This window comes from Rosa chinensis, chromosome 6 (assembly GCF_002994745.2).
Source record: "Rosa chinensis cultivar Old Blush chromosome 6, RchiOBHm-V2, whole genome shotgun sequence".
Classification (NCBI taxonomy): Eukaryota; Viridiplantae; Streptophyta; class Magnoliopsida; order Rosales; family Rosaceae; genus Rosa; species Rosa chinensis.
Genome location: NC_037093.1, coordinates 23,791,365 through 23,814,351, shown reverse-complemented (window position 1 = coordinate 23,814,351; position 22,987 = coordinate 23,791,365). Strand labels below are relative to the sequence as shown.

General features: G+C 39.2%; 2 protein-coding genes and 2 long non-coding RNA genes across 4 annotated transcripts; 2 read left to right on the top strand and 2 right to left on the bottom strand.

Moving 5' to 3' along the window:
• Positions 1-147: 147 nt before the first annotated feature.
• Positions 148-1,619, bottom strand: LOC121049983. Its single transcript, XM_040508491.1, has 2 exons — positions 1,395-1,619; positions 148-787 (listed from the first exon to the last, which is right to left on the bottom strand). Exons 1-2 carry the CDS (start codon positions 1,484-1,486, stop codon positions 148-150), a joined length of 732 nt encoding a protein of 243 aa, XP_040364425.1. The 5' UTR covers positions 1,487-1,619.
• Positions 1,620-11,706: 10,087 nt separating this feature from the next.
• LOC112172933 lies at positions 11,707-14,554 on the top strand. Its single transcript, XR_002925407.2, has 5 exons — positions 11,707-11,966; positions 12,177-12,213; positions 13,203-13,257; positions 13,366-14,109; positions 14,218-14,554. It is a non-coding gene; the product is annotated as an uncharacterized LOC112172933 (long non-coding RNA).
• LOC121050078 lies at positions 12,755-14,226 on the bottom strand. The gene is made up of 2 exons (XR_005801681.1): positions 14,069-14,226; positions 12,755-13,991 (listed from the first exon to the last, which is right to left on the bottom strand). It is a non-coding gene; the product is annotated as an uncharacterized LOC121050078 (long non-coding RNA).
• Positions 14,555-15,286: 732 nt separating the features above from the next.
• On the top strand, positions 15,287-20,889 carry LOC112172932 (protein DETOXIFICATION 46, chloroplastic). The gene is made up of 14 exons (XM_024310443.2): positions 15,287-15,965; positions 16,066-16,160; positions 16,803-16,911; positions 17,073-17,128; positions 17,245-17,300; positions 17,848-17,986; positions 18,131-18,268; positions 18,354-18,422; positions 18,512-18,622; positions 18,849-18,977; positions 19,269-19,346; positions 19,933-20,004; positions 20,097-20,159; positions 20,481-20,889. Exons 1-14 carry the CDS (start codon positions 15,554-15,556, stop codon positions 20,580-20,582), a joined length of 1,629 nt encoding a protein of 542 aa, XP_024166211.1. The 5' UTR covers positions 15,287-15,553; the 3' UTR covers positions 20,583-20,889.
• Positions 20,890-22,987: the final 2,098 nt, after the last annotated feature.

The following is a 22,987-nucleotide window of genomic DNA, read 5'->3' as shown; positions in this document are numbered from 1 at the left end:
AAGAAAACCTACTCATATCCCTAAAGTAGAACGAACAGTTAAAGATACCATGAGCTAAAAGGGGCTCAACTTCAACCATATGAATCACCATTTTTTCCAGGCTACAAACAAACCACTTACCCCAGGAGTCTTGATACCTCCTTCCAGTCAACCACAAGAAGAGACAATCCCCTTCCAACACCATATACCAAAACTGTCAGTATATGTGTAGGGGCATCTCCCCATTACATTGACAACTTTCAAAACACCTAGTCCCCAGAGATGACACCATAACAATGGCACACCCTCGAAACCAAAACAACCTAACCCTCGCTCAATTGAGGAGGGACTTATTATACCTAAACAAAAACCAAGACCTAAGAAACCTAACCAAAAACCACTAACTAAAAACCTAATAGAAAAGAGAATTCGGCCACTGCAACACGCTTCCAATTTCCTCAATATCATACCCCAACCACCAGTAAACCACCGCCTTAAGCCCAGCCGCACAATCTCACCCCATTGTAGCCACCTAAGCCTGCCGTGTAGCCTTCCACCTCCACTCTCTACATAGTCTCCAACCAGATCTAGGACCAAAACTGGACCATTGACAAAGAAGAACACTGAAAACCATGAAAGGGGGAGCAATCTGCACCGCCACCATAGGCCTGAATCTGCTGACCACCACCAACCTTTGACACTCCACCTTTCTATCCTCTTCCACCTCAGAGTGAAACCATCCCAGCAGCTCATACCCATCAGATCCATAACCAGGATCCTCCACCCCTGTCGTGACCCAGTTAAAGGCCTGAGAAAGTAAAACGTCGTCATTCGATGCTGTAGTCGCCGAAACTCACTCACCCCAAAAGAAACTAATAAGTCCACCACCTGTCCGGCAACGCTCACCACACGCCGACGTAGCCAGAAGCTGCCATCGACTCGAGAATGCTGTCGGACAAGCCACGACAACAAAACTCTGTTTTCCAACCCTAGGTTTTCCTCCGGATATCGCGGAGTCTAGGTGAGTTTGACAACATTAATACTCAACTACTCCTAAACATAAAATCTCATTTTCCCAATAATCTCCTTTTCTTCAGCCCTAATAGAAAATTAATTTCAAGATACTTTGCCCAGAGAAAAATTCACCACTTGTTTCTCACCGTCTTTCAAAACCGTTACGCCATGTTTAAGGGCAGCTTATTCTTATTAATACAAACATGAACAATATACCAAAAATAAAACAATCAATCCCTAGGAATAACATTATGTCAATGATAGCACAATAAGATCAAACCTTTGGTAAAAAAAAAATAATTAAAAAAAAAATTATTAGACTGAACCAAAAACAATTTACTAAAAGCTAAATAAAATAACCAAAAACAATTTACTAACGATTCATTGGCATTGCGGCTTACCCAGGATCCTCCAACACAACCCCTTTGCTGCATCCAGAAGGAATCAACCAAAATTCATCAGCCGCCATCACCCCCATCCATCCACCTAACATCCTCCCACCTCGTCACAAGTCACAACCCTCTCTAACCCAACCAAAACCCATAAGCCCTCCACCATTGTTTTAGCATGATATTCCTGACCAAAACCCTTCCGACCCACCACTCTCACTATAGCCATTTTATTCTAAACCAACATCCATCCATCCATCTTATAATACTATCATGCGCCCACCCGAGTCCCGGTAAAATTCTCAACCCTATCGTCTAGAACTACAAATCTGGTCACAGTACGTAAATCACCAGTCATTAGCTGATCGAAAGCTAGCTAACTAGTTGTGGAAGTCAATAAGCTAAGTAAATGTAAATCATCATTAATAGTCAGCAACATCAAGCACCATGCAAACTAGAGGAAGAGGAAGAGGAAGTCGTCCAGCCGTGCTCATTATTTTATGTCGGTGAGGCTAAAGGTTAGGACGTGCCGATGCGGAGACGCAGCTGGACAAAAACAAACAAAACTACCAAATAGATTTGGTTAGAGGTCTTTCTAAAAAACTGCTTGGGGAATACCCCTTTTCCTCTCTCGCTGGGTTTTCTCTCAAACCCATTGAGAGTCGGTGGCTTCACTCCTTGCCCTTCATGGGCAATTTTCCCTGGGTTCTATCCCAGATCTGAGGCTTCGTGCCTCTATTTTCGGCAATTTTCTCTTCTGTTTCCCTCCTTTGTTTGCTCTGTTTTTTACTTCCTAGTCTTTGGTTTCCTTTTGGGTTTGTTTTCAGACCTGATTGATTTCACCCCAGTTCCTTCCAGTCCAAATTTCAACTTCTTTCTCCTCTCAAATCTTTGGCCACCTTTGATTGATGCTACCTCTAGAGCTTTTCCTTCTGCCATGGATTGTATATATGCTCCTCGGAGTACTGTTTTAAACGGGGCTTACCCGTTATGGCGCGTAAATCCGGTGAATACGGTCGTGCCTCAAGGGGGACTGCACACTCTTTGTTTGTCTGTCCCTTTGATCCCTGTGTGGATCTCCTGTCTCTTTCTCTTGTTCTGGTTTCTTTGTCGGCAGAGGGCGATCTCCTCCTTGGAGATGATTTGGGTTTTGTGCCTCTATTTCTTGATTTTGGCTGGAATTTTGCTGGGTTTATCTCGATCGGCTCCGCCATCGGTGTGATGCTGTCCACATGTGTTGTGGGTATGAGTTGCTGGGTTGCATTTCAGGTGGTGGTGTGTGTGGGCTCGCCTGGTTTGGGCCTTGGTTGTTTCCGTTTTCAGTGTGTGCTTCTTGCTCTTCTCTACGGGGCGGTGCAGATCTTTGCGGCGGCGCTGCTCTTCGCGACGGTGTTGCGTTGGATCTTCTACCGTTTCTCGGGTTGTAGTATAGTTTGTGGGCTCGTTTGTTGGGCCTTTGTTTCTCATATACAGTTAAATTAATAGTCTTCAAATTAAGAAAATCTTATTCTCTATTTTTAAAAAAAATATTGTTGTACTTTGTTTAATGTGTTATGTTGACTAACGATCAAATAATTGAGAGCATCATGGGAAACGTTGTTCAATATGATGAAGTTGAAGATGATAGTTCTACTATGGAGCTAGTTTCGCGAAAGGAAGCTGTCAAAACAGTGATGACATAGAATAATTTTTTGTTGTAGCATGAGAAAACCACATCAGAACTTCTTATCATGTTAAGAAAAATCAAAGATAAGATCTAAAGTGACAACAATTTCAAGAAGAAAAAAAACAACTATTGACTCGTCTTTTATGAATACCTCATAGTCGAATAATATGTATCAAATAATTATTAATTTATATATTACATGGGGAATTTAGTAAAGGGCAAAATACTGTTTAGTCCCTGAAGTATGGTTTCGTCCTCGTTTCAGTCTCTGCCTTTCTAATTTAATCCCAAATGTCCCTGAACTCAGAATTTTCAGTCCAATTGGTCCATTCCCTCCATTTCCTCCGGTTGCTTGATGACGTGTCAGTTATTGGTTTGCCAGTTCAGCGCCACGTAAGACACTGATTTTGTAAAGTGACGAGAATACCCCTGCTACAGTTCTTCCAAAATTTCCTCTCTTCTTTCTCATCTGCTTTCTCCCTCTATCCAGGTCATCGATACAAGGAAAGGGGTTGAAACTCTTTATCTCATTCTGAATCATCTAAATTCGATTGAAACCCTTTGTATGCATTTCTCGAAATTCAATTCAAATTTTTGAAAATCAGTCAAAGTAAACGACGATGGCTAACGTTCCGGTAGGTTTCTGGTTCCACCCGACTGACGACGAGCTCATCCGATACTACCTGTATATGAAGAACAAGGTGAGCGAGGGAGTAGATGACCTTGAAGCGGCAGCAAAGGTGGTGCCGGAGTTTGACCTCTACGGCGAGACCGAGCCCTGGAACATTTGGGTAGCTCACGGCTGAGCGGATCTGTACGACCATGATTTGTTCTTCTTCAAAAAGCTGAAGAAGGTGAATCCCCATGGCGCGCCAATCAATCGAAAGATTGGGACGGGGACTTGGAGCGAAGACGAACCGTCCAAGCCCATTTTCGTTGGGGAGAAGAACAAGAAGAACAAAACCCAAATCGGCTGAAAGAGGAAGTTCCGATACAAAAACAAGTTCTCCGACCAGTGCAGCTGCTAGTACATGGAAGAGTTTAGTCTCGATGGCATCAAATCCGCAAATTACGTCATTTGCCGACTCTGGGAGAACAACAGATCTGGAGGTGGGATCAGAGGGAATAGGGATTTGCTGGCCATATCGGTGACGGCCTCCATGGAAGCTTCTGGATCAATTCCGGTGGGGTTCAGGTTCCACCCTACAGATCAAGAGCGGATCTATTACTAATTCAACAAACCTGACGATCCACCGGTAGCCTCTCCGTCGTCCGGTGATGCCCGAAAGTAGCCCATGCGCTGTCACTGTGAACACCCAGAAATTTTCTCTGGGCACCCACGACCTCTGCCTCCTTCATCGGCCATCACTACAAGACCCCACTTTCCATCCCCTCTCCTCCGACTAACACCGGTCATCCCACCACCGTAACATCACCTCTCCTTGTATCGATGACCTGGATAGAGGGAGAAAGCAGATGAGAAAGAAGAGAGGAAATTTTGGAAGAACTGGAGCAGGGGTATTCTCGTCACTTTACAAAATCAGTGTCTTACATGGCGTTGAGCTGGCAAACCAATAATTGACACGTCATCAAGCAACCGGATGAAATGGAGGGACTGGACCAATTGGACTGAAAATTCTAAGTTCAGGGACATTTGAGATTAAATTAGAAAGGCAGGGACTGAAACGAGGACGAAGTCATACTACAGGGACTAAACAGTATTTTGCCCTTTAGTAAATTATTAATTTAGCACATTATTCCTAAGTTGATATAGACCAAAAATATTATTTAATCAAGATTATTAATTTATCGAGGTTCTATTGTATTATAAAATCAAAGTGTCAAACAAAAGTTCTTTGCAAACATTCAAAAACTTAAGATTTGCCCATCCTAAACTATATTAGCCAAATAATAAACTTAAATATATTAAGAGCAAAACCGTAAAATAATATAATAAAAATAATAAAATAATATAAGGGCCTTCCACCAACTCGCCCATATCTTTAATATTTTTTTCCCAAATTTTTATTAGAAATTACATAGTAGCACATGACCAAAGATGTAAATACAGAAAACCCACATTCAATAAGATTTATACAAATAAGAACATGAGCCCAAGTCCAAAAGTCAAATGATGCAAGCCTGACTCCCAATTTTAATGGAAAATGACTAAAATGCCCGAGTTTCATCACAATTTACAGATATTGCCACTGACCCAATGAAAACCTAAACCAAACGATGGAGCCAAGCCAAAACAGAAAACCCAACGCCAAATAGTAGCAGCTACAACTAAATCCGTGCTCAGCTCAAATTTGGCTTCAATGGAGGTCGATAAGGTAAGCCCTTACTCCAATTTTGCTGCCTTCGTTCATGTTTCTTCGAATTAGCAGTAACAGCGAAAATGCTTGTCTGATTGTTTGTGTCGTGATTTTGCTGCATTTCTGTTCTTGTACTTCTATTGATTTATGGGTGCTAGTGTTGCTTTCTTGCTGCTGGTGCTTTGTTCTTGCTGCATTTCAATCGAGAGCTCTGTAGTTTCTTTTTGGTTTTTCTCTCAGCTTAATATGTTGTGCACCAAAGTGTGCACACCAAGTGTTTGTGAAAATGCTTGTATGAACATTTTACTGCTTTTGATTCTTATTTGACCGGTGTGATTCTTATTCGACCTCTCCTTTTGAAAGTAGCAATACTAAACTGCTTGAAATTTGCCAAGAGGCATAGCACTATAGTGTATAACTCCAAAAGGGACTAATCTGACATGACTGTATGAGCATTTTAACTTATCTAATCTGGTAGAGATGACACATCTTGGATTGTTGTCTTCCATATATTGTAGAAGAAAGCTCTTCTTCGTGATGCTTGAATTCTGCACTTTTGATTAGTATTTTTAAATTGTATATATATGGGAAATTAAGCAATACATGGTATATATATATACCATGGTATATATAGCACCTTCGGATTCTATATACTTTGCCATGCTATGACAGCCTTTTGTTGATAGAATAGTTCAAATTATTTTAAATAGAAATACTTGCAGGTCCTCAATGGTACATACAGAATATATGGGACCTGAAAGTTGAACAATAAGAGCCTTTCATTGATAGAACCTTTTGTTGATAGAATGTAAAATTATTTAAAGGAAAAATTTTGCAAACAGTATACCAAGTAAATGCCACTAATAATTCTTATACATAAAGTTCCAAACCAATCATTTCGGTACACGAAATCTAAAGTTATACCCACTATCCGTACACGCCGTCAATGACGCCGTTAACTCTTATGTAATAATTCATTTTTCAAAGAGTACTAAATTACCCTCTCACTCTGCCTTTTTTTTTTTGGTTAAAAAAAAAAAAAAAAACCGGATCTCCTCTCTCTCTCTCTCCACATACCCAGAAAGCTCTCTATGACCCCGGCGACCACCGCATCTCCTCCACCTTCTAAATCCGCACCCACTAAACTCGCCCGCATCTCCTCCACCTTGCAGTTATGAAATTCTCTAAAACCTTGCTTCGGCGACGAGAAATTGGGAAGGTCGTCTTCTTGACGAACGACCTTATTGGCCTCGGGAATGTAATTGAGTAATTGGTTCTTCTCGGCCGGGTTAGAAATTAGGGTTAGGGCGAGGCGGAAGAGAGGGAGTGTAGTGGGTCTTCAAGACGGTGGCGACGTCTCTCTGCAATTCGTCTAGTCTTTGCTTCAGGTACTGTTCATCTTTGAAATCCATCGTGTTTGAGTTGGACTGATTTTTGTGTGCGAATGATTGGTTTTGATGATGAAGAAGAAGAAAGGTTCATTTGGAATTGAAATTGGTTTTGGATGATGAGCTACGAGATGGATTACGATCTAGCAGTCGATTAAAGCGCATAGAGGCCGGGAGGTAGTGACTAAGCGATTGGCGAGGTGGCGGTCGAGGTCTTGGGCGGCTTGGTGGCAGAGCAAGTCGGGTTCGGGTCGAGGAAGACCGGAAGAGGCGGTGAGAACCTGGAGTTGTTGTTGAACACTGGGATTGGGATTAGAGGGTTCAGTTGGAGATTCCAGAAGGGTGGCTCCAATTTTGGACCTTTTTTTTGGATCTGAGCTTCAATTGGATCAGGATTGGGAGAATTATGGTAATGGTTATTGATTCAGCAGAGGTGAAAAACTGTGGATTGATGGTAATGGTTGGAATTGCAGAGGTGATCGAGATTGGGAGGGGGGAAGAGAGATGGGTGCCCATAGTGAGTGAGAGAGAGAGAGAGAGAGAGAGAGAGAGAGAGAGAGAGAGAGAGAGAGAGAGAGAGAGAGAGAGAGAGAGAGAGAGAGAGAGAGAGAGAGAGAGAGAGAATTGGGTGCCCAGAGAGAGATAGCCGGGTGCTCAGAGTGAAAATCTGAAGAGACCATATTACCCCTCAAATTAACGACGTCATTGACGGCGTGTATTAATAGTGGGTAGGACTTTAGATTTCGTGAACCGAAATGCTCGGTTTGGAACTTTATGTATAAAAATTATTAGTGGCATTTACTTGGTGTACTGTTTGCAAAATTTTCTCTTATTTAAAATAGAATTGTAGTACTTGCAAGTTTTCAATGGTATCTACAGATTATAAGGGACCTTAAAGTTGAACAATGGGATCTTTTAACTAGTTCATGTTTTGGTTACTAATTCCCTTTCTAAGTAAAAGTTTCTCAACAAAATTGAGTGGAATTCAGGACTTGAATTATTTAATGTTTCATCCCCTTCTTAGATATGCTACCCCTGCGGCCCTTCCCTAGATAAACAAGCACATAAATGATCAAGATTTTCTATATATGAAGTGTGCATTGATATATAGTTCAGGGTTTCACTATAGTTATAATGTGCAAATTCCACTCGAATCTAGTCCATAATATAGTTTTTAGATCTTCCACTTCTGACAAGGTTTATATCATTAGGTTTGCATTAGTATTGTATTATTATTACCTTAAGTATGAAGTTAAATGCTTAATACTACTGTACGTGTCTACAATTACCCAAGTGAAAAATGCATTTAGATTTGTTAAGAGCAAATCCACTCTATGAAAGTTTCCTCAGTTAGGAAGGATTTTTGAAAGGCCAATTATAGTTTATGTCAATGATATGCTACTGTTGTGCTACTGTTAAGTGATATGATCTGCAAAATTGGATTGATATGCTACTATATAGTTTATAGTTTATGTCAATGATATGCTCTGCTACTGTTCAGTGATATGATCTGCAATTTATTCAATGATATGATCGACTAATGTCAATGATATGATCTGCTAGTGTTCAATGATATGATATGCAATTTGTTCAATGATATGATCAACTACTGTCAATGATATGATCTGCTAGTGTTCAGTGATATGATATGCAATTTGTTCAATGATATGATCGACTACTGTCAATGATATGATCTGCTAGTGTTCAAATTGAATTGATTTGTCATTCATGGATTGATATATCTAATTGCTCCTGCTACTCCTATTGTGATTATTGCTCCTGCTACTGCTAGTGGTTCTGCTACTGCTCCTGCTCCTGCTCCTGCTCCCACTTCTGCTACTACTACTGATCCTGCTACTACTACTGCTCCTGATACTGCTATTGCTAGTGCTCCTGCTCCTGCTACTGCTACTACTTCTGCTACTACTACTGCTCCTGATACTGCTACTGTTACTACTACTGCTACTGAACCAAGGACACGTTTAGCAATAAAGAAGAAAAAGAAATTTGACAGAGCTTTGAGATTCTCTCTCTTAGCAACGTGTAAAAAGAAGATTTTTTTTTTTATAATTTTTTTTTTTGCTTTTGAGAAGTAACATAAAAGGATTATTCTCAGGAAAAAAAGAAAAGGGAAATTGGTCCAAATGGTATCTGAACTATCTCGCCTCATAAACTTCGGTACATCAAGTTTCAGAAATGTCAGAAAGGTACCTGAGATTCGTATCCTGACCGAATATATGTACCTGGGGCCGTTAGCTCCATTACGGAGCTTTCCAGCTGGCAATTTTTGAAGGGTATTTTTATCATTTTATGTCTCAATCCGCACTAATCCCAGCCATGTCCTCACTCCACCGATTAACCCATCTTCTCATCTTTTTCCTCCTCAAGCCCATCCACGGCTTGCGGTTAATTCCAACCAGTTTTGAGTCCAAGCCTCCGTTGCCGAACCACTAGTGCCACAACACCCTTAATTCTGTTTCGCCACCCATGTCAAGAAGCAGCAACATCTCTCTCTCTCTCTCTCTCTCTCTCTCACATACACACACATCTTCAAATTCGTAGAATTAGGGATTTGAAATTCGAAGACTTGGATTTCATATTGCTGATGAAGATTTGATACTGAGCTTACTATCTGAGGCTTAACTTCGAGCCGTACCATTGCCAAGTGTGAGCTCTAAATCATCCAATCCCACCTCGTGAATCCTCTCCCCAGCCCAAGGCTTCACTTGCCCCTCGAGAAATTCAAACTCTGATCCTCTCCCCATCTCTGCCATTCCATTAACCGGCAAGTTTTGTTGAGTAGTGACGGGTTTCATAAGATTGATGGTCGGGGAGGTTGGCCTTCCGGACAAGGCTGTTGCAAATTTCTGAAAGTTTATCCATTGGCCAGATTCAACAGTCGAAGTATCAGACTCATCACATTCAAAAATGGTGGGAGGAGTATGGAGTTACTGTTGGTGACAAGTTGGACTAGTTGGAAGAGCAGACACCGCGTAAAATGGGTAATTGAAAGAGGTCATGGATTGTTTGGCAATAGAGTCCCAATTGGGAATTGGTTAGCACTTTCTCGAGTTGGGGGATGAGGGTGGAGGCATCACGGGCACTATTAGAAATCCGGAGAAGAGGAAGAGAAGAAGGTATAGCAGATTGCAGATTGGGAATGAGATTTGATGAATGGTTGGCATAAAAACAACGAGAGGGGCTTGGAAAAGAAGAGGATGAGGGATTGTCTTGGTAGGAAGGAATTGGACTTGGAAGGAAGAAGATAGTGACCCGGCAAGAAAATCCAAAATCAGAGAGAAGACGAGAAGAGAGCAAAGGCTGGGAAGCCAAGTGAGCAAAAAGAAGAGTGAAGAAGAAGATAAGAAAGAACAGAGAGAAAACAGAGAGAGACGAGGAAAAAATGCTTAGGAAAAATAAATAATTAAAATACGAAAGGACGAAAGTGCCCTTCAAAAATTGCCAGTTGGCTCCGTAATGGAGCTAACGGCCCCAGGTACATATATTCGGTCAGGATACGAATCTCAGGTATCGTTCTGACATTTCTGAAACTTGATGTATCGAAGTTTATAAGGCGAGATAGTTCAGGTACCATTTGGACAAATTTCCCAAAAAAATAACATAAAAGGATTATTCTCAGCAAAAAAAAAAAAGTAACACAAAAAAAGAGTCAAAAGAAGCAGTTAAAGGTAAAAAAGTAAATTAATTGATGACATGTGACAAGTGGAGAGCAGATTGTCTTTATTTGTAAGATTTAGTCCTTATAAAGGAATTAAAAGTCAAAAGAAGTAGTCAAGGGTAACAAAATAAATTAACTTATGACATTGTTGAGCAAAAATAGTGAATAAATATACTCAACACAATCTCACTCTATTTCATTAACTGAAATAGAGTTTTATTATGTTAAGTTCGGACCCATTCGAGATAGATAATATCCCTTAATTACAATCCCTTGCTTCAAGGGAAGACCCTTTGATTCCAAATACGAAGATAAGAATTCCATGGAGAGGAGTGTGTTTGTTTGATTTTGTGGCTGTACCCAGAGTGTTTATCAGGCTGCCTACGTACCCCAAAAGGGATCAAGCCACTCGTAGTTCATAGTTTTGGGAAGGTTTGGATGCTTCGATGAGTAAATGACCCACCAAAGAATTTTGGTTAAGTGTTTGGGTGAAAAGAAATTTGGATCACTTCTGTGGTCACTAGGATTTGGTGAATTTGGTTTAGGGAAAACCAGGGATTCGGTTAAGGTCGCTGTTGCATCCAGATTTAAATCCAGACTGCCTACATACCCCGTGAAGGGATCAAACCACTGTAGTTCAACATTTGAGGTTTAGATGGGTAGGTGACCCATTTATTTGGGATTTGTGTTTGGGAGAGGATTTAAAGCCCTTGAATTTGGTTCGGACTTTACTTGTGTGATTTGGAATGGATTTGATTTTTGTGCTATTGGGAGAATTTGACTGGTGGAGTCAGGGATTCTGTTTGGAGTTGTGGTTGCATCTAGTGGGTCGCTAGACTGCCTACATACCCTGTGAAGGGATCAAACCACTGTAGTTCATCAAATTTGTATTTTCGGTTTTGTACCAATTTTTACTCAACGGGTGTACATTTTGAACTCGTCGAGAAAACATATTTTGGTGAACACCCAATTTTAGTTGAATGTCCACTGATTTAAATTGGGCACCCGAATGTGCCGAGCTTCATAATAGGCCCTGAAATTTTAAATGGGCTTTTTGCTTGTCGATGAATAATTCAACCGAGCCCGAATTTCTGACTTGAAGTGGGCCTTGTAGAGCTTCGAAACTTGTGGACAAGTGATCTAAGAGAGCCCAAAAGAAAAATCTACGGCACATAGATTGGTTCAGCCCATTTGATTTACTTTTGCACCCCATAGAGCCCAACAAGCCTCCACATCGTGGGCACTGATCTGAACACCCATGATCATTGGCATTCAACTTGGAACAGTTGGTGACTTGGTGTCTTCTCCCATCTAAAACTCCAGAAACCAGACGTTAGACGTCATCCCTCCTCCCTTGGCCGACTTGATAAGTTTTGAATCCTTCGGATAACATCAGCTTGTGATAAAGATGACATTTAGGATGAAGCTTGGTTCCTCTATTTCACTTTGGAGAAGGAGTCTGGACTCCGAGTTCTGTATAAATAGGAGTACCCATTACTTGTTTCTGCATTCTCCATCAAGAACGTACATTGGGTAAGGCTTCTTTGACTCAAAGAGATAATTTTCTAGTAGTAAATCTCTTCAATTTATCAACTCTCTATCTCGCAAATTTGGGGCCTCCTTGTTCTTCCCCCCTTTGTCTCTGCTGTGATTTTTACTGGGTAACTAGTGATTGCATTTGTCTTGTAGCTACCAGCTCACATATGAACCCCAATATCAAACTGAGGTTTTTATTTTATGCAGGCCTCTCGAGTTGAACTGGATGTGGCTTCTCCTCGAGGTAATAGCTGCCATCCCAGGGAATTTTAATCTAACTCTTTATGATTTGCTGACAACAGCACCGACTGGCCGGCTTTTGTTGTTGGCTTTGCATCGACAAATTTGCTGCATATTTGCTTAATTGCACATGATACATTTTTTTTGTCTTGATGTGTACGAATCGGTTTGCCACCGCTTCAATTGCTTTGTCTGTCAATCATTAATTCTTTGCATGATTTTCTTTTGATTGACAAGGAAACGTGCAGCTGAACTTTGCTAATTAAGAGAGACTTGCTGCTCATTTGTTTAATTGCAAAGCTTTTGCCTTTAGTTAATGGTTTGACAATCATGCTTAATTGCATAGGAATTGTTTTTGTCTTTGATGTTTGGTGATCGGTGCCCACATGATCATGGCCTTTCTTTGATTTTCTTTATTCATTGTTCCACCATGACTCAATTGCTTTGTGCTTCATTGTGCAGAGGTTGTTCCCTTTGTCTTTAGCTCTCATTTATAGACAAGGCTGCAGCATAATGAGTCATGATCAGCTTTCCACCGTCAAACAAAAGAAAAGAATATGGCCACTATTTTGTCTTCTTTGTTTCAAGCTTGCAGCACATCTAACAAACCATTACTTATGTTGCTCTGACTTGCAGCAAATGTGTTTAATTGCATATTTTTGAAAGCTATGACTTTGACAGACATGTGTGAAGTAATTATCTACAGGTTTTTGACATTTCTCCACCGCAAAGCTTCGTAGCTTCTTGAGAAGTGACCTCTGCTTCTTTAATTAGATGCAGTTGCTTGCTTCCTGATCTTTTATTTTTGGCTCCTTCTGAAAAAGGACTTGCAGCATAGCTGCCTCGATTATGCATATTCCGAAGCTTTTGCTCTGCTGCAAATGAGTGGAATTAAGCTTCCATTTTTCTTTGTGTAGCCGTGACCATGAAATCAAAACCGAGGACTTCATTCTTCTTCCTTGCTGATTATGAGATTGTTTTTCCATTTTGCAGACATAATTTTGAAGCAGAGCATTGCAGGCGGTGTTCGAACCATTGCTTTACAGAGGTGAGTTTCAACTCCATCAAATGTTGCAGCTTGGCCACAGAATGCCTTTCCGTAACATATAGCAATTTTTCCTTCTATGATACCACTCTGATGATGACTTTGCTGCAGGTGGAGTAATTTATTCCTTTGGTGCTGCATAAAGATTCCTCCAGAGCAGTTTCTTCACTTTGTGAGCCCAAGAACTTTGCAGATTTGTCCTTGGCGTGAACCAACAGCCCGAGGCTTTCACTTGACACTCATCTTTGCCACCCATATGCAGGACGCACCGCAATACAGGCATCAAAGACAAGTGTAGCGAAACTCGGGAACTTCGTAGAGCCGTACTTGGTGTGAACTGGCAGCCCCCCGGGCATTCACTTGACACTCATCTTTGCCACCCATATGCAGGACGCACCGCGATACAGGCATCAAAAACAAGTGTAGTGAACCCCTCTGTTTCTCTTCTTTTGCCATCAGAAAGTTGTCGAAATCCCTTCTCTTTGCACGTGCTTCTTTCATTCTCTGAACCTGCACTTGTCGTCAACATAGAAGGTATTTCGAAAATGTTTTCTGGTTGTTGTTTTATGTCTTTCTGATTTCTGGTGGGCAGCAGTAGAGTTTTGGGGTTTTGTGGCTTTTTGGTTGGTGTATTTGGCTTTGGGGATTTCAAGGCTTCTTAGCACGGAGGATTTGTTATCGGTGCTATTTTGGAAGGGTTATAAAACCCCTGTGGAAATAAACAGAGGAAGGACTTTCTGCACTCATGAACCCATCAGCAACAATACAGGAAAAGTACCAATAAAAGACCATGGAGAAATGACCAGCAGGATACCTGAACTTGATGCTCTCCTGTCGTCGGGTTGTAGTCTCCAGGTAACTAAGCACTGTGCACTATTTCTTTCTCTTGAATGCAGCCTCACTCTGATGCACCAATATAACTCACCCTTCTCTCTATTTCTCTCCGTCCCCTTTCTTATGCAGCCTTGTGTTTCTTATATAGGGGGCAGTGAAGATTCTAGAGGGCGGGATAAACATTTGTTTGAAATTTGAATCTCCCGAAGATCACGAAGATAAGCTGTTGATCGGAGACTTCGTCTTTGACTTTGAGATTGAACTTGGACGCCCTCTGCCACTTTGTTCTTATCACAATTTGAATGCTTTCTTCTGTTTCTTTTTTTTCGTAGCTTATCCCCACCCAAGCTTGGTCAACCTTTGAATTTGAGAAACAGATAATTTGTAAATAAATATTTGTTTAACTGCTGTCATTATCCTCTTCTCCTTTTTTTTTTGAATAATTGTGACAGCTACATGCTTTGTATATTGTGGGTATTTTTTTTATTATTCAACAGACATGTGACAAGTGGAGAACATATTGTCCTTATTTGTAAGATTTAGTCCTTATATGTTTGATTTAATCTTTAAAAGATATATTTGTTAAGTCAACTTTTGTGAATAACTTATATGTAATTTGTTAAATTTTTATCTCTAATTTTATTTATTATTTATTTTCAAAATTAGTATAATAAAACTGAGGAGGAAGTAGAAAAATTATTTTATGATCCCAGGTTATGGTACACGTAGCGGTTCAGGTTAATATTATTGGTCCATATGATATGTATTTGTTGCTGATTGGTTCCCGTAATTTAATTTAATTTTTTTTAAATCTTTTGTAATGATCTCCACTAAATTCAAATGATATTACTAACTTGAACCATCACAAGATTGAGCCATGTGATAGTTTTTTTATTTTGTCTGAATCACGTGGTGGTCTAGAATTATAGAATAATTACTTGAGGAAGTAATTGCGAAAAATAGACAACACGAATGCCATCCACAAAGCGAGCCGAGTTGTATGTGCCTTTTGTTCAAAAAAGTTCACATTTATTTACCAAAAAGGAAAAGAAAAAATTTGATGGTTTATAAAAAGTTAGAGCCCTACTTGTTGGTCGAAGTTGGAACGAAATGACAGTGACAGAAATAAATGGAGCAGAGAAAGACGGTTACGAAACGAAATGACGTTTATACATACATACATACATACATATAATAAACCTGGCAGATATCCCACCTGCAACACCCGAGATTCTGGTGGCGGCAATTTGCTTAATCCCCACCAAATTCCTCAAAACGACACCGCCCCACAACTCAAAACGACACAACCACACGATAGCGCTGCATTATTGTTTGAAAAGTTGTTATGGAATTGCCGCTGGTCCTCAACACTCTCCTCCTCTTCTTCTTCTTCTTCAATCCTCCTCCATCGTTGATCCATTCGTACCCGTAATTCCATTCCGGAGCACACACCAAAAGAAAAAAAATGAATCTGAAAACCATGGCGCTCCATTCCCACACTACTCACCTCCAAACCCGTAAGCGCTTATCTCACCCTTCAATCTTGTACAACCCATTTCACCGCAGCTCTGTTCGTTACGCCGTTAAGCCGCGAAGTTTTGGTGCTTTGGTGGCGAAAAGCGAGCGTGGCAATGGACGGCTGATAACGGCGTGCATTGCTGGCGGTAATGCTGACGCATTTGAAGAGGAGCAAGTGGTGGTGGAGGTCGTGGGTTCGAAGAAGGAGGAGTTGGTGGAGCAAAGCCTATGGAAGCAGGTGAAGGACATTGTCATGTTTTCGGGTCCGGCCACCGGGTTGTGGATTTGTGGGCCGTTGATGAGTCTCATCTCCACCGCTGTTATCGGCCAGGCTAGCTCTACTGAGCTTGCTGCTTTGGGTAAGTACATACTGTTATATTTACCGGAATTGAGTTTGAATTGCTGAATTGAGTAATGATTTTGATATGATTTTTGGGTTTTGGGGTTTTGGATGGGCAGGACCGGGAACTGTCTTCTGTGATAACATGAATCTTTTGTTCATGTTCCTTTCGATTGCGACTTCTAATATGGTTGCCACTGCGCTTGCCAAAAGGGTTAGTTTCCTCAGCTCATCATTGATGCATTACATATTCGCCCCATTTATGTTCTTGGATGTGCTGACGCTGTTATATTGTTTGACCTTCGACACACTTTATTGGCTTTTTCATACACGTGAAACATGTTTACTTATAATTCAACCCGATAAAAGAAACAAAGGGGTGTCGAAAATAAGAGAACAGGCTCTAAAATCAACTTTAGGGGTCAATTACAGATTGTATGGCTTTTGGAATGCTGCTAGTTTAGGAGAAACTGGAGGTTAACGTTTTGGCATAGTTGAAAGTTCAATGAAGTTCAAATAACATAACCCCCTATTGAAATATCGCAAAAGCAGTATATGCAGATGGAAGTTGCTTCTCAATAGCAACTTGTGGAAAGTAATCAGACAAGATGATAGGTGCTTCGAGAGACTGAAGTACTCCTTCCCTAAAAAGATTTTACTACACTAGCCTTTAACCTATCCTAGCTAGCTAAGATCAAAATATACTGCATGTTTGCAATTACATAGTGAGTTACTGATTATTTTTACACTTTGTTTACATGTTCAGAGAAAATGTTTGCACCCTACTCTGCACTTTTGTAACACTACTGGATTGTTCAATCATTCTTATTTTATTGACAACATACTCTTCATGCAGGATAAAAAGGAACTGCAGCATCAGATATCTATATTGCTCTTCGTTGGATTGACTTGTGGAGTTCTGATGCTCTTGTTTACACAATTCCTTGGTTCATGGGCGCTAACAGGTAGTGAAGACTGGCTTTTCCTATGGTCAGATGCATAGACGTACTAAATCAATTTGGAATGTCAAATCGCATTTAGTTTTACCACTTTGGAGTAGCATTGAATGCAGCAAACATAACATAGACCATTAAATGTGATGAATTTTCTGGTCTTGGTTTTACAGCTTTTGCTGGGCCCAAGAATGTGCATATTATACCTGCAGCAAGCAAATATGTTCAGGTTCTTTTTTCCTTGTGGTTGAATCTTTTCCCCTTATTTTTTAGTACTTCTTAGCTTTGGTATTTTGTATAGCAAATTTTTATCTTGTCAACTGAACATTTCTTTGCTGTCAGTAGATTCGGGGGTTAGCATGGCCTGCGATTCTTTTTGGATTGGTTGCTCAAAGCGCAAGGTGTGGTGACCTTTTCTTCTCTTCTGCATCATGGATCAACTTATCAGTTGGCATAATCTTTATGTAGCTATTCCAAATTTACTCCATTGTTCAGTTTATGTACTTGCAAGAACTCCCATATCAATCTTGTTAAGCAGCATCTAGTCGTGCCAAAAATTAAGGAGGCATGGAGGGAGATCCCTTTATTTATTGGATAATGTTTGCATTATGTTACAGTATTACTAGCCTTGCAAAGCTATATAGTTCATCAGATTTATTTCCTGAAGTATATTTCATCTTACTCCACATTTCTGGTCTTGTAGGTTGCAAGTCACAAGTTTTGTTAGAAATTTAGGTTTACTTTTGTATTTGATTGAATCTTATATAGATATTCGACTAATTAATGTCCCCCGTACACCTCCAACTTTGATAATGCATGAAGCCTACTTTCTATACACATTTTACATTGTCTTTTCTCCATTTGAAAAAAATATTTGAAGCTCTTATTGCTTCATGAATAAACCTTTATTATCTGTAAAGTGAAAGGTGCTTTGTCTTCTGATTTCAGTCTTGGCATGAAAGATTCATTGGGACCTTTAAAAGCTCTGGTGGTTGCCAGTGTTGTGAATGGCCTTGGTCATGTAGTCCTATGCAACATGTTACACTATGGTATTACTGGTGCAGCATGGGCAACAATGGCATCGCAGGTATCTATGACTAGCATTTCAACAGTTACCATATCTAATCTCATTTATTCATCCTCTTGTATTGCCAAAATTTTCATATTAGACCCAATATTTTACACATACACACTATCCTGCCACTGAGTTATTGATCGTCATTTGTTTCAGATTGTTGCTGCTTGTATGATGATTGAAGCTCTGAACAAGAAAGGATTTAGTGCATTTTCCATCACTGTTCCATCGCCTCGTGAATGTTTGCTAATATTTGGGATTGCAGGTCCAGTGTTTGTAACAATGTTCTCAAAGGTTTGCAGCATCTATTTTATAATTTATAGCTGAATCTGCAAGCATGTGAACATATATAAGAATCTGACACCTTTTGATGTTTTAGGTGGCCTTCTACTCACTGATGACATACTTTGCTACTGCTATGGGTACAAATATAGTTGCTGCTCATCAGGTTAGCTTTATTTGCCCTCGTAGGTAGCTATAGTGTTCATCTGCAAGGAACAAACAACAATTATCTTGACAATCTGCAATTAAATATAGGTCATGATCCAAATGTACGGGATGTGCGTGGTATGGGGTGAGCCTCTTTCTCAAACTGCACAATCGTTTATGCCCGAGTTATTGTACGGAGTTAACCGAAGTTTGGAGAAGGTTCGTTATGTTCAAGTTCCATTGATGCTTCAACCATTATTCTTGTGTATTTGTTTGATATTTTTCTACCAAGATTTTCATGTGTTGATAATGTGCGGATAATGCAGATTTCCTTTCTTCAAATGAAGTTAATGTAAAAGCTTTCTAGTTGAAAATGCACTTCCCATGGTGTTTTTTCTGCAAAAAGGGTTCTAATTTATTTATTTTTTTAATGAATACTGAACAGGCCCGAATGCTGCTAAAGTCACTCGTAATTATTGGAGCTATTCTTGGATTGGCAATAGGGGTTATTGGGATGTCCGTTCCTTGGTTGTTCCCCAATATCTTTACATTTGACCTGAAAGTCATACAAGAGGTTGGTTTTTATTTCAGGAGTATAAACTTCATTTCTTTTCCTATGATTTTTAATCTGACAGGACTGTAGACTTGTGTAGTACAGAAGTTTCCGTGAGTAAGTACGTGATAATTTGTCTGGTTAACATGATAACTAATTAGGTTGGACAGAAATGAACATTGCATTATGCAGTAACTCTATGTATGTCAGTATATGTGTATATGCGAACGGAATATATTTGTAGTTAAACAACAGTGAACTTGGGATATCTGAATGTTTCTCATATATTTGGTTTTTACCTGTGTCAAGCAGATGCACAAAGTATTGTTTCTGTTCTTCCTGTCGTTATCTATTACGCCCTGTACTCACAGCCTTGAGGGCACATTGCTGGTACGCTTGATAACTCTAATCAGACCTGTGTGTTCTTTTATTCTTCTCTTTCTTCTTTAGAATCACATACTTGATACTTGTGCTATGGAACAAGATAATACTTGATATGAGTCGTATTCTTTTAATCATGATATTTATCTCTAGTTTTAATAAGTTCAAAGACATCTGCTATTTTCTGTATTAATATATAGAGCTCATTACCAAACTTTGTAATTTCAATCCTCCGACAGAAACTCTTAATGCTAACCTCTAATCTCTAATTAATAACATGTTTTGTCCAATTGTTGGATAAACGCATGCATTATTAACACAGAAAATTTAAGCAGACAATGTTCTATCCAAGTTTACAAACATCATTCTCATACAACTAAAATAACCATTCCTCACTCTTCCCAAGACTTCTGAGACTCAGTTATATGTTACTCTTTGTAAACTTCTATTGTATTCAGGTGCAAATGAAAATGACATTATGTTTGTTCAATAAGTAATTATTAAATGCAAGAGGTAGCAAGTAGTGAAGGATTATTGCTCACTCTATTTATAACCCTTGTGTTTTAGAATCAAACTGTTTTGTTTTCTGTTTCAGGCTGGACGTGATCTTACCTTCATCAGCTTGTCAATGAGTAGTTGTTTTTCCTTGGGTGCTCTTCTACTGTTGGTATAGATCTGTTTCTTTTTAGTTCTGTCAAATTTTCTGGTGCCATTTTCTTTAGTCATTTTTATAATTCCTCTAATTCTTGTGGGCACCAGCTTGTGAACAGCAGAGGATTTGGTTTGCCAGGCTGCTGGTTTGCGCTTGTTGGCTTTCAATGGGTAAGAAAAAAATCCTCATCACTTTTAATGTTGCTGATACTAGACCCCCATTATTTCGTTGGGCTAAGTGCCTGATATTAAAGCAATAAACACCAACTAGATCTCTCTACGACTCTACCTAATACTCTAGTCTTTTAGACAATAGGCATACAATATGTTAAGGGCCACCAAATGCAGTTTACCCTTATCAGTGACCAAGCACAAGAGCTCTTGTTCATACCTATCGATTCTCTCTGCCTAATAGAATGAGTACTCAATACATGCAAGTGATGCAACATTTGATTTTATTCGTGCATTTTACTGAATACATGTTCCATACAGGCTCGATTTTTCCTTGCTCTCCGACGGCTTCTTTCTCCCAATGGCATGCTCCATTCAGAAGATCTGGGCTCGTATAAAGTGGGGAAGTTGAAAGCTACTTAATATTTGGTTCATTTCTACACACATGTTAATGAAAGAAGGGACTACTGAGGAAGCCACTTCCATGGATTTTGTCGATGGTTCTCGAATTATGGAATTTAGCAAATGCGCCTAGCCTGGCTGCCAAAGATCGGTTTTGCCATCATTCTTTAATGTTTTCACACTATCAGATAGATCAATGATTAGCATATGTAAGAAAGTGATTGAAGATAAGCAGTTATCTGCAATTAAAAGATTTTTTTTTCCTGAAATTTGCTATTTCTGTGATAATTAATTAGTAATATTAATATTGGAGAGGGATTTGAACTTAGAAGTTGGTGTAAAGGTTATGATTGTTGCTGTTTTTCGGTTTAATCAAAGTTTAAAATTTTAAATCACTTCCAGAAAAGGCAATAGTAGTAACTACTAGACGGGCAATGGTAGTAATTACCCTGTCTAGTAGTTACTACTAGACAATTATCTTAGACTAGTAGCTATTCGTTCAATTTGGAAAAGAATATGGTCATTATTGTCCGTCCCAATGATTTTAGATATAATCCTAGATAACTTTTGCACACTACTAGCAAAATAACAATACACACGGATTTACTGTAGTTAAAAGCCACAAATATCCGTGCAAAATATAAATACTAACAGAAATCCGTGTGAAATGAGCATAATTGGGCCTACAATAATTTATACAATAACAATATCAATGGAAATCCGTGTGTATAAACAACAGTAACAGATATCTGTGTAAACACTAAAACATGTTCACACGGATATCTGTGTAAAAATCAATTCACACTTATTTCTGTATGTATTATAAATTAGTTTATTTCGAAATCATTAAGTTTTTATGTTATGTGAATTTTGGAGGGACAGATTTCCGTTACAATAAGTATTTGATACAGATTTCTGTGTGAAATAAGGAACACACAAATATCTGTGTGAAATTTTGACACAGATATCCGTGTGAAAAGAGCATAATTTGACCCCTCAGTAATTTACACAATATCAACGGAAATCCGTGTGTATAAACAACAGTAACAGATATCTGTGTAAAAACTAAAACATGTTCACATGGTTATCTGTGTGAAAATCAATTCATGCTGATTTTTGTATGTATTATAAATTAGTTTATTTCGAAATCATTAAGTTTTTATGTTATGTGAATTATGGAGGGACGGATTTCCGTTACAATAAATATTTGATACAGATTTCTGTGTGAAATAAGGAACACACAAATATCTGTGTGAAATGTTGACACAGATATCCGTGTGAAAAGAGCATAATTGGGCGTCTCAGTAATTTACACAATAACAATATCAACGGAAATCCGTGTGTATAAACAATAGTAACAGATATCTGTGTAAAAACTAAAATATTTTCACACGGATATCTATGTGAAAATCAATTCACACTGATGTCTGTATGTATTATAAATTAGTTTATTTCGAAATCATTAAATTTTTATGTTATGTGAATTATGGAGGGACGGATTTCCGTTACAATAAGTATTTGATACAGATTTCTGTGTGAAATGAGTAACACACAAATATCTGTTTGAAATATTGACACAGATATCCGTGTGAAATGATTGGGAAATATCGATGGAAATCTGTGTGAATAAACAGCAGTAACAGATGTCTGTGTAAACGCTAAAATATTTTTACACGGATATCTGTGTGAAAATAAATTCACACTGATTTATGTACATATTACAAATTAGTTTATTTCGAAATCATTAATTTTTTTTTGTTATGTGAATTACAGAGGGACAGATTTCTGTTACAATAAGTATTTGATACAGATTTCTGTGCGCAATAACGTTTATATTTCTGGATTTCCGAATAAGCACATAATTTTTAGAGTAAATGAGCCACTGTTGTAGAGAAACTGAATTTGAGAGGAATTTTCTGTTTGTTTTCATTGATAATAATGGCCTCTTCATATAGAGGATTACAATGCATAGAATCTCAATCATACAAGGAAAGTAATCGTACATTGAATAGGAATGTAGATCCTTCTAATTTAACCCTGTTACCACTAGAGCAAGTAACCTAGAGTTTGGGCTAAACACAAATTAGGGTTTACTTGAACACTCCCCCTAGTGTTGCCCAAACGCGGTGCTTCTCTCGTTGCCTCGTTAAAAACCTTGCCAAGTAACAAAAACCCAGTGGGACAAAAATAACCTCGATCGAAGGGGAAAAGAGCACAACAGACCCTTCACGATTCGAGACGAACATGTAGACATCCCCCCCTGATGTCTGCGCCTCCCCCTGATGACTGCAATCATGGGAGTTCAGATAATTTCCGCAAGCCAATTCTTACCACATGTTTCTCAAACGTGGATTTGGGCAATGACTTAGTAAACAAGTCTGCCACATTGTCCTCAGATCGAACCTGGTTCACTTTGATCTTGAGGA